Source organism: Muscardinus avellanarius (assembly GCF_963383645.1).
Source record: "Muscardinus avellanarius genome assembly, chromosome: 14".
Lineage (NCBI taxonomy): Eukaryota > Metazoa > Chordata > Mammalia > Rodentia > Gliridae > Muscardinus > Muscardinus avellanarius.
The window spans coordinates 47,500,540-47,512,840 of record NC_137800.1 but is presented as its reverse complement, the minus strand read 5'-3'; the positions used below and the strand labels follow the sequence as shown (position 1 = coordinate 47,512,840).

At 36.0% G+C, this 12,301-nt stretch overlaps 1 protein-coding gene across 1 annotated transcript in view; it reads right to left on the bottom strand.

Moving 5' to 3' along the window:
- Window positions 1-1,761: 1,761 nt before the first annotated feature.
- The window catches only part of TNKS (tankyrase), a gene marked incomplete at both ends in the record, with an annotated part of 203,175 nt that continues 192,635 nt past the window's right edge, over window positions 1,762-12,301 (bottom strand). Inside the window, 6 exons of the mRNA XM_080710638.1 lie at window positions 1,762-1,848; window positions 6,100-6,256; window positions 9,125-9,311; window positions 10,106-10,211; window positions 10,701-10,775; window positions 12,037-12,134. Of these exons, the coding sequence (XP_080566764.1) occupies window positions 1,762-1,848; window positions 6,100-6,256; window positions 9,125-9,311; window positions 10,106-10,211; window positions 10,701-10,775; window positions 12,037-12,134 (710 nt within the window). The remainder of the gene's footprint in view (window positions 1,849-6,099; window positions 6,257-9,124; window positions 9,312-10,105; window positions 10,212-10,700; window positions 10,776-12,036; window positions 12,135-12,301) is intronic.

The window sequence follows — 12,301 nt, the reverse complement described above, 5'->3', positions numbered from 1 at the left end:
TACAAATTCAAATTAGACTCAAGCCTCTTCCCCTCAAAAGTGTATTGCTGGAATTTTTGCATGTAACCATCTTACATCACCTCTGGAGATTAAAGATCACAGCTTAATTAGGTTGCATTAAAAAAATAACAGAAACCAAATTAGTTGTCAGGATTTTAAACTAAAATGGCAAGCTGTGTCACACTGTTTTTGCACTTTTTGTACCATGTTTATATTACTTTTGCTTCTTTGCTCCAAAGCTGAATAGATGCACACACACCAGCTCAAGTAAATAAAGTAATGCACTCAATTCAATATTCAGTTAAGGTAAACAGGGCAAGTGTAAGAACTATAAGACAATTTTTTGTAAGTGTCAATGTGTACTTGGCAAATGTTCATTAAAATAAGCAGTACTTTACTTTCATAAAGAGAACAGTATGGTATTTATCATCTTCACTTAAAAAAATAACTGAAAGGGCTTTGGTTTTAATTTTGTCCTCCTTGTCTAAATATATTAAGAAGTTTGAAGAAATGGTTCAAAAATTTAGTGTAGGGATCTTTATAAACCATTTGAAGCATGCTACTGAAAATAAATCCCAAATCCACAGTTAAAAACAATTCTCGTATTTATGTTCATCTATCTAACTACACAGAACAAATCCTAGCTTTCTAAACTAACGAGACAATAAAATAATAATTTTTGGGACTCTAGTGAAGTACAATAATTCCACTGACTTTGGAAATAAGGCAGCTGCTAATTTGGGGGGGGGCGACAATTTTGGTGGTACAGATTAAAGTGAAGTATTATTCCTCGGGGAGGCCTGTCCATCCTTCTGGGCTACCATGATACAAAACCACATGCTCCTCATTGTTTTTAGTGCTTCTCTTCCTTCTCAGCCTCACCGGTGCTCACCTGGAACAGAAGTCTCCTCATTCACACATGTCCCCAAAAGGGCTCTTTTGGAATTTGCAGCATGGTCTGAAACAAACTTGCTGCAGGCTTGTATCAGAAAGAGCCAAGTGGCCATCCCTAGCTTTGACTTCTCTCAATTTGGGAGCTCCCTTGTAAGATGGGTTCATTCATAAAAGAAAACTAACCTTGATGTTTTCATTTTTCATCTCAATTGATGTTAATAAGGAGCACTGATACAAAATTAAACAATGACAAAAACATGGAAACAAATCTTGTTCAGCCAGAAGCTCAGGCTGTATTGTTAATGATTTTACTCAGTGTGACTTTGTGTGCAAAATATCCTCAGGAAGGCTCTGGCTCATCTTTAAAGTAAACAAAACAAAATAAAACAAAAACAGAATTAAAAAACCCAGCGTCAATGATGCACATTTGGAAAAAAATTTAAAACAAGCCTGTCATAGTTGTATATTTGCTATATACATGTGCCATACCTAACAAAGCAAATGTAGTGTGTGAACTGTGAACATTTGCAACAGTATTGGTTATATTTGCTATTCTTCCATTTCTAAGTCTAGATCAAAGAAATCTTGCTTTAGAAATGGATTAACTGCAATGAAAATGAGCCTGAGATATGGTAAAAGGCCGCCCCTGTAAACATTTCCTCAAAGGGAACAGTAGCAGTTGAGTATGTATCACTTACTCATACTATATTCATCACTATAGCAATGCTTTATAAGACAAACAGCTTATTTCTAGGCTGTCGGAGATTTATAGAATCTTGATTTGTTGTTGTTGTTGTTGTTGGGAACAATCCACAGTAATCCAGTCCCAGGTTCAAATCCAATTTGGCCTTTAGCAGTGGGCATTCACTAGGTCTTCTGTTCTGCGGCTGTTGCGGTCTGTGAAGGAGCTTCTGGCTTCATGATCTGGTATGTGATGAGATACTCTGGATATGCCTAGAAAGGACAAGAACAGAAACAATTCATTCTCTAGGTAGGTGAAACATTAACATCTTACTTAATGTGGAAGCCTCAGAGGCTACTGATCCTAAACAATATTCTATACAGACCTAGAAGCCTGCAAAATCCAGTATAATAATAGGTGTCTCCACAATTGGGAGGTGCCTACTTATAAGTACAAAAACATGTATAAATTCTACAATCTAAAAAATTGTTTGGATGTTACTTCTACTTTTTGTGTGTGTGCTGGGGATTGAACCTAACATGCCAAGGCAAGCAGTCCACTGTTGAACCAAACCCCTAACCCCTAATTTCTACTTTGAATATGTAAATTAGCTACACTGAATTCATCACTTATTAGAAAGCCATGTACTATAAACAAGGAAACAAAGATATGACACAGTACAACTATCTGTCTTCTTCACTTTAGGTATAGTGCTACCACATATTGTGGCCAATAAGTTTGCTAAATGAAAGAAGAACAATTTTGCTGAATAGAGTTCAAATTAATAATAGAAAACCACTGAGCTTGGAAGAGTAGGGGTGAAATGTGTTGAGTCACCAATAATCTAGAGGCAACAGCTTGGTCATCATTGTTAACCTCAGTAAAAGCATCTTTCATAAGAAAGACAATGGCTCAGATTTAGACATGCCTCACCGACTGCTTGTTCTCTTTATTTCTTCTTTCTTGCAATAAATATAACAAAAAAAGTTCAGAGGCTAGAATGGAAAGAGTGCTTCTTGGTGGGAGCAGGTAAAGGAAGGCTGACCAGAGAAAGTTGCTAAAAATCTTAAACAGAAATCCCTATGAAGACAGCAAGTAGAGAGAGGGGAGCACAAAACCTATATATATATACTAGGTAGGAGTTCCTCAACCCTAAATATAGACTGATGATAAAGCTAGACTCAGTACTTCAAAATAATGCTCCTTGGTAGGCAAAGTGCTTTAGGGTCCCCAAATAATTTGTTGAATTCTGACCTACAAATTACTTGTATACACATATAGACTAAGATTATAAAAAGCATGAAAGATTAAAAAAAAACTGGACTAACATTTAAAACACAAGAATAAAGTTGGGGTAGATATACTGATCCCCCCCCCCTTTTAAATATGAGGTAGAGGGTGCATTATGTTGTATAGGCTATCCTGGAACTCACCATCTTCTCACCTTTGCCTTCCAAGTAGCTGCAATTTTAAGTATGTGCCAAAAGCCAGCCATGGTGGCATATGCTTATAATTCCAGTACTTGGGAGGCTGAGATAGCAGGATTACAAGTTTGTGGTTAGCCTCAGCTACTTAGTGAGGTCTTCTGCAACTTAGTGAGACCCTGTTTCAAAATACAGGAATAAAATAGGGCTGGGGCTGTAGCTTGGAGTTAGAATGCCCCTGGGTTTAATCCCCAGTGCCACCAAAACAACAAGAACTCAGTCTGAATTTCTTTATAATGAATACAACTCACTCTTAGGGTGGTAGAAATTGTTATATATCTGTGTTTCAGCCTTCTTTCTTTCTGAATGTGAGAAGTAACCATGCTAGGATTTTTTGTGAGAATTAAATACAAAGGGTCTTAGGATAGGTTTAGCATAGTAGAAATCCAATGTTTGGTTATTACTATTAATATTATTGTCGCCATTATTCTTATCATTCAAAAGTGCCTTGTAAAAAGTTTTGGCAAGTATTTAAAAACCAAAAAACACAAGTGTGTTTTCCCTGAAATAAAACAAATGCTGAGTGAGTTTCACTTTACAGGACACTTTTTTTTCCCTTTCCAAGAAGATCTGTATACTACATTATTCTCAAAAATTCTTAGAGCAAGAGAATCTAAACAAGTTAGCAAGTGGAATTTTACTTGGAAAATGGCTGAATGATCAATACATTTCAGAAAAGAGAACTTAAAACATTTTCTAAGTACTCATTATTTCGTTCAACCCAAATATGAAAGAAATATTTACTATAGACAACCTACAATATATTTTTAAATAAACGGTAAAAAACTAAAATTACCTATAATCTCAATATAAAGTAATAACTATTCTTATGTTTTGGTTGATTTTATGTTTAGTATATACTATAAAAACACATTTTTAAATAAGAAGTATATGTTTAGGTTAAAATTATTTAGTCATTCTAATTTGTTGAATATTTAGGTTGTTTAAAATTTTCATTAGCCTGGCGTGGTGGCACACGCTTGTAATCCCAGCATTTGGGAGGCTGAGACAGGAGGATCACAGTTCGTGGCCGGCCTTAGCTACTTAGTGAGGCCCTTTTCAATTCAGTGAGACCCTGTTTCAAAATAAAGAGTAAAAAATAGGGCTGGGGCTGTAACTCGGAGACAGAATGCTTCTGGGTTCCATCCTCAGTACTGAAAAAAAAAAAGTTTAAAATTCATTACTGTACTTATTTTGGTGTTTAAATTGTATCAGATTTGGCAGAGGGGGTTTCTCATGCTGGATTCTATGCCCTTATGACATTTCCCTATGTTTTTTTGAGTACTTCGTTACTTCCAGGCATAACAAGATATTTGAAGGTCACCTTGTACCTAATTTTGCTCTAGCCTTGGAACTAGCTGTTTCTTCAAGAAACCGTGATTTCTTTTACCTGGGAATGGTATAAAAGATCAAGAACTATGCTCCAGTTTTGTTTACTGCTATTTTGTTTATTTGCTTTCAGCAGATAGAGATAAGACATAGATGTACATATATACTCATATACACACATGAACTTACATTTATGCTTACACACAAACCCAAACATACATATTTATAAACAGGAACATAGATACATATATTAGACACCAAGTTCATATCAACATCTATAACTTCAGTCCATCTCTTATAGGATCTTTTTTTTTTTTTTTTTGGCGGTACTGGGGATAAAACCCAGGGGCATAATACCTCCAAAGTACATCCCAAGCCCTATTTTTTATTCTTTATTTGAAACAGGGTCTCACTTGAGTTGCAAAGGGCCTCACTAAGTAGCTGAAGCTGTCTGAGAACCACATCCTCCTGTCTCAGCCTCCCAAATGCTGGGATTACAAACATGCACCACCATGCTTGGCATTTTTTTTTTAACCTTCTCCCAATTCCATATTTTTAAGTCTATTTCTACAGTGAAAACTGAAGCTCCCCAAATCAATACATTATTTGCTCAATCAATCCTACAATATACATGAAAGAGTTTAATAGTTTTGGTTATACTATTGTAATCAATAGAATTATTAAAAGGAATATAGGATTTCTTTGCAATTGTTCCCCATACTACATACCCTGTTTTGCCCAAGACAGGTGGCATGTAGTAATAGGTTATGTGTATTTAGTTATCTTATTTTTCTCTTCTCCCTCAGTAGTCATGATATCCACTTGAAATTCAGTTAAGATTAAAAAAAATTCGTTTTTGTTTTTAAACACACTGGAAGACGTTTAGCAGTACTGTAAGAGTTAAGGACTGGTTTAAAAATTCCAGAAAGAAGCCAGGTGTGGTGGTGCAAGCTAGTAATCCCAGCATTTGAGAGGCTGAGACAGGAGGATCACAGTTCGTAGCCAGCCTCAGCTACTTAGTAAGGTTCTCTGCAACTGAGTGAGACCCTGTTTCAAAATAAAGAATTAAAAAAATAGGGCTGGGAGTGTAGCTTGGAGGTAGAATGCCCCTGGGTTCCATCCTCAGTACCTCAAAAACAAAACAAAACAAAACAACAACAACAAAACACCAAAAAATAAAAAAATCTAAAGTCTTTTTTATATGTATATATTTCTCTATGTTTTTCCCACATACATATGTATGTATGTGTGTATATATACTCTTTTTCATTTTATTTTGGAGCTCAAAACAATTGACAAAATTAAAACTACTGTAATTTTATGACTCAAAACATTATAATACTATGATCAGATTATGGAGATTCCATTCTGGTGGCCAGCCCATGGTAAGTACATCCATTTAGACTCATTAAATGGCAATTGCTTTTAGTTCCTCACTGCCATGTTGGAGCATAAAGCAATACAGGGCATCAATTCAGAAGAGCCTTTATTTTAGATGCCTTTGTTTACATTATTACTTAGCTGACAGGTAGATTCTCTGTGCAATACTGATGTCAAAAAATCTCTGTGATATCTTCATTTTATATCTTAAGTGATTAATTCTATCAGATGGGTATTTCCTTAAAAGATTTTCTAAAATGTTTTGTGGTCTCTATATTCCGTATTGACACATTTAGTAACTTGATTATGCTTGTCTGATGAGTAACATACCTGTTCTCCTCTGTAGATGACATATTCAGCATATGCCAGCCCATTGACACTTGGTCTACCAATAACTGAGTGATGTCCTGGAGGGGCATGGGCCATTTTCATGGTGCTGAACTGCAGAAAGGATTTTCCAAGGGTCACTCTACAGAAAAGCATTTGTCTAAAGAAAAAAGGGAAAGGAATGCTTTGAAGGAAGTGATAAATCTTATAATAATAAAACTGTTAAGTTTATTAATTTTTTAAAAATTTAACACAAGGCAAAGCTAATTTATGTCATTATTGAATTTAGAGGTAGAAATGAGATGGGCATTGATTTACTGATTTACTATACACAATTACCAGACTCAATAGTTATAAAGTAATTTTGGTGTGACTTAGGAATTAATCACAGAAAAGACCTGATATAAAGTTGTCTAATGGAAAGAAGGAAATACGAGAGAAACTGAGTTTTGCATGAATGAATAGGTAGAAAGTAGGGAAAGAAGCAGATGGAAACAGCACCTGAAATTAAGAATGGATTTATTCATTATGGGGAAAAAGTAAAAACTTGGATGAGCTAAGTAGTGGTAATAAAAGAGAATCATGGGCAGGCATACTGATGCACATTTGTAATCCCAGTACTTGGGAAGCTGAGACAGCAGGAGGACATGTTCAAGGCCAGCCTCAGCAACTTAGCAAGGCCTCCAGAAACACAGTGAGACCCTGTTTCAAAATAAAATATAAAACAGGGCTGAGGTGCAAGTCAAAGGTAGAATGCCTTGAGTTTACTCCCTATTATCCCCAAGTGCCCCACAGAGTCATTAACAAAAACACTTAGCTTAAGCATATGGCTAGAGATCATACTAACCTAGTGAAACTTAATTGGGAGAGATATTAAAATGTCACAGAGGATTAAGAAATGTTGATTGTAAAGAAAGAATATTATATACACTATAGCCCTTGGGTCAAATCCATTCTGCTACCTGTTTTGTAAATATAATTTTACTAGAACAAAGCCATGTGTTCATTTACATATTATCAATGACTGACTTTGGTAACATTACAAGGACAGAATTGAGTCACAGTGACAGGATCATATGACCTGTAAAGCCTAAAATAATTATCTAGCCCTTTAAAGAAAAAGTCACAGCTGGGCATGGCGGTGTAGTACTTAGGAGTCTGAGAAAGGAAGATTGTGAATTTGAGACCAGCCTCAGCAACTTAGTGAGATCATTACATTCAACCAAATAGTTAGTTTTTAGTAATAGAGTATAATCTTTGTATTATGACCATTTGGAGATTTCATTTTGAGTCAAGTAAAATTTGTGCTGGACCTAGAATAACTGGGTCTTGCCTGGATTGGCTTTTAGTTGAATGACATTGATAGTCCTCTAGGATACTGGCTTAGTATCAACTGTATTCTCTTTTAGGGCCCAGAGTAAAGGGTCTTTTTCCACATTAGCAATTAGCTTTTTAAAGAGTTCTATTTCTTCATTGTGGCAGTGATATGATGTCATTAGAATCTGTGAATGCTCTTTTATGTGACAATACTTGACCTGAGAGGCCTGGCTTCTGGCTTTCTGTTCTTGACCCAGGGCTTTCCTGTTCTCAGTGAAACAGAAGAGGCAAAACCTACCAGCCAGCCTCAGAGGCTGTAGGCTATGTATGGGCAGGTGGAGTTTGCCAGTGCATGTCTGCTCACCTGCCTGCCTTATGAAATGTGGTGCATAATGTAGTTACCAAAAATGCAGGGGTTCCAGTGCCCAGGGAGGTAAATGTTGGCCAATGCCAAGAGCCAGTAGATAAATTCATCCTTGTCTCTTACTGGTATTATTACTACTCTGTAGTTCATATACCTTCTCTGAAGTTGTCTCATGGGCTGAGCAATCAATTGTACTTGTTATAAAACTTTGGTTAGCTAGCTCCCCATATATATATATATCACTATGTTTTCTCTGCCTGCTTCTTCCACCTTGCACCTTTCTGTGACCTCATTCTTGCTTCCTTGGGATTGCACTTGACATTAAAGTACTAATCACATAGTTTTGCTTCGGGCTGTTTTCTAAAAAATCTTAGCTAAAGGCATAAACTTGTTTGTTTAATTTTAATGCATGACTGTTAATCTAGGTTCACATTTATTGCTTAGTATGTTTAAAGCGATCTAATTCTGCATGCCATGACTTCTGCATGGTATGTATTTTAAGTAATTGCTGTGTGTTCTTAACCACAGAAGTCCTTATGGAAAGAAGCTTCCTTTGGAACATCTGGCATCCATCTTAGAACTGATGGTGAGTAGAATTTTATTTTTCATAACACAACAGAGAGAGAAATTTTAATGTCAATGGCTATAAGGAATTTCAAGGTTATATGGATTTTTTATTTTTATTTTTATTTATTTTGGTGGTACTGGGGTTCTTGGAAACCCTTCTACCTCCGGGTTACACTCCTAGACCTATTTTTTTTTTTTTTTTTTTTTGGAAACAGGGTCTCTTAAGCCAGCACGGCTGGCTTCGAACCAGTGCGATCCTGTCTCCTCTGCCTCCCAAGTGCGGGGATTACAAGCGTGTGCCACCACGCCCGGCCCTAAGTTGATTTTTGAAGTGGGATTTTTCAAAGTATATAAGCTGCCTTAAAGTGAATATCATTAGCAACATCAGAAGCAAACAGTCTATTTGCACACAGAAGTTGTGTGTCTTAGTGCATATGTGATCAGAACTAAAGGTTCTTTGTTCATAGAAATAATTCTTAGCATTTTCTTATTCTGATTATGAAACAAGGCATGTGAACTCCAGGGGAAAAGCCCAGATGCAGGGAATTTCATTACAACCTGTGATTGGTACAGATGTATCTGGTTTATACCACTGGTATCAATTTTCCCATCATTGCTCCCATTAGGACAGAAGGTAGTTAGCTGGTTCTACCCAACCTCTAAGGCTATCCATTTTGCTAGGAAATGAAACTGAGGATAACCCTTGGTTTCTGCAGCACCCATGAAACTAATTTGATTAGTTGAGGGTGGCAACCATTACCCTAAAGGCAGGATTCTCACCTGTGACATATATAACATGACCTGTCTTTGTGCGTGGGGCAGCCTGTTCCTCCTCCAATCCCATAAACATACTGGTTGCTTTTTGAGGAGTTTTCAGCAAAATAAATCCCAGCTCCAAACATTCCTCCTATGTATGCATGTCGTTCATCAAATCCTTTATGAATAATAGCATTAATGAAAGGAGAACCTAAAAATATAAAAACAGAAAGATTAGTCTTTTAGTACTTTTCTAGAATCTCAATTAGCTGCATATTTTCACTCAGCAGATTAATGTTTATTAATAATGCATAAATAAAAAGTATACTTTCTAAGATGACTTATTCAAGTTATTGTAATCTGTTAGAATCCTATTAGTGACTCTCAGTGTTCGTCAAACAAGGATACTACATGGATTTTGCAGATGACATGAGATTTAGAGAGCAAAGTGCATGTGGCTCTGAAAATACCAACTATTTTACATATAATCTTACATGTGATAAATAAAAACAAACTAAACTACAACAAAAATATGCTTTTACTAGGAGGCTCAAGTTGCAACATAAGTTATCATTTTTTTTTTTCCCGGTACGAGGGATGGAACCCAGGGGCATTCTACCTCTGAGCCACACCCCCTAGCCCTATTTTTTATTCTTTATTTTGAAACAGGGTGTCACTGAGTTGTGAAGGGCCTCACTAAGTAGTAGTTGAGGCTGTCCTTGAACCGTGATCCCTGTCTCAGCTTCCCAAATGCTGAGATTACAAGCGTGCATCACCACACCTGGCTCTTAATTTTAGATAAATTATTTTCATTGCACATATATCTGGGAAAGCCTGTTCTAACGTTAGTATTGCATTAGAAAGCCAAAACCAACAATTATTTGAAAAAAACAAAAAACCAAGGCACTATAACAGAACCATAATATAGTTAATCACATAGCTTTTTCATTTTAGTAATTTTGTAAAAGCTCATAGAGACATCTACAATTATTGCATACTACTCACCGTGAAATAGCATGCGCTCATTGTGATGGTTATGATTCTCTTCAGATACTTCCTTTTGTCTGTGACAAAATCGTTCCCTTAACTTCTTGTTGACAACTTTTTGAATCTTTATGGATGAAGAAAAAAATATTATCAGTAAAATATAAGTATGATTTAAAACAATAACTATATTTTCCTTTAAAGGGAGGTGCTCAAAATTTTTTTTACCTAAGATATTAAGAAATGTGAAACTGAGTTAAAATGCTAGCTTTTATTATCATCACTTTTGTTACTGTTTTTGTTATTATGTACCAAACAATGTATGTTATTTCAAACTCATGACAGAGACTTTTTCTTCCTCTATTTTCTTTTATAAATGAGTTATTCTTAGAGGCCTCTCTAGAATCAATGAATTTAATAAGATGGGGGACCTGTAAATCAGTACTTAAAAAAAAATCCCTGGGGATTTTTGAAGTATATCAGTATAATTTCCATAAGTCTTAGCTCACAGGGTTAAGCTATTTCTCCACAGACTCTGTTCATCTCAAAACATTTACTTTGATTTTCAGGTAAAGCCTTGTAATCCAATTTTTACCATAAAAACTTTTAAACTTACTCGAATGACATTGTATCTGTTGAAGATACCACCAGCATTACCACCATCTCTGTGTTCTCGAATAGTACTCTGCATCTATAGAACAAAATAGGTAGATCAATAAGAGTACCCTGGTGTATAATTGTAAAGACATTCCTTCTGTTGCTTTCAATATTTCAATTCTCCTATATGGTTTCTACTGATGATTCTAACTCGGTACTAATAAATAGCATGGGGATGGCAATAATAAATAGCATAGGGATGGAAATAATATAAGCATTAATTTAAAAAGCAAATAAAGCTGGTGTGGTAGCACACGCTTGTAATCTCAGCATTCGGGAGGCTGAGACAGGAGGATCGTGGTTTGTGGACAGCCTCAGCTACTTAGTGAGGCCCTGTTTCAAAACAAAGAATAAGCCGGGCGTGGTGGCGCATGCTTGTAATCCCAGCATTCAGGAGGCTGAGACCTGGAGGATCACGGTTCACGGACAGCCTCTGCTACTTAGTGAGGCCCTGTGCAACTCAGTGAGATCCGGTTTCAAAATAAAGAATAAAAAATAGGGCAGGGGGTGTAGCTTGGAGGTCAGATGCCCCTGGGTTCCATCCCCAGACCCGCAAACAAAACAAAACAAAACAAAGAATAAAAAAAAAATAGGGCTCGGGGTGTAGCTGGAGGTCGAATGCCCCGTGTTTAAGCAAGCAAACTTAAGTGCATACCTTTTCCTGTTTAGGAATTTGCATAATAATGGAATTGGGCAACTAACTTATAATAATGAAATTAGACATTTATTATAGGTAAGAAGTTACTGCATGAGTCATCTGTAGAGAGGGAATCTTCATATCATTTTCCCAAGAGTTTCCTATAAATGGCCTTGAAATAACAGTTACTGAGAAAAGAAATATGATGCAGAATTATATGGGCATATCTCTGAGGCATATGTGAAAATAAAGAATTTTACTTTATAACTGAATAAAATTAAATATTAGAAGATACTTGCTAACTACAAGGCAAGATTCTCACTTCATATCATCCTCAGGTAGCATTTTAATATAAGAAAATACTTCTAATAGGATCCTTACTTGTATGAGTTTCAAGAAAGACTCTAGGGCTTAAAAAGACAAATCTTCCCCACACATCAGATACCTTAGGCTTAACGATAACCTGAAAGCAATGTGGCACAGTTCTAATCCAAAGACGTTATTAATGTTGGCAGTATTTCACTACAATAACTAAGGGAGACTGAATAATAGGCAAGTGACCACGAAGCAGGGGAAGATGAGCTTATGTCTTCTGGAAAAATAGGTTTAACTACAGGTTTCAGGAAAAGAAAATTATAAATTTTTTGATGTCCGTTACCTCTTCTTCTACAGACTGATATTCTTTATCTTCTGGAGCAAGATCTAGCAAAATAGTTCCCTGATTTACACAGTGAAAAGTCAAATAAGGATTGGTGCCTGTAGGAGAGAGAAGTTAACATGTAAGAAAAAAATTCAGACTATTAAGGGTCTATTTTAGGGAAAACTTAGTGATAAATAACTGGCATTTGGGAATAAGTCTAAACTATTATTAATTTGAACCTCATACATAAGGTTATTTAAAAAATAACCAAGAAAAATATATT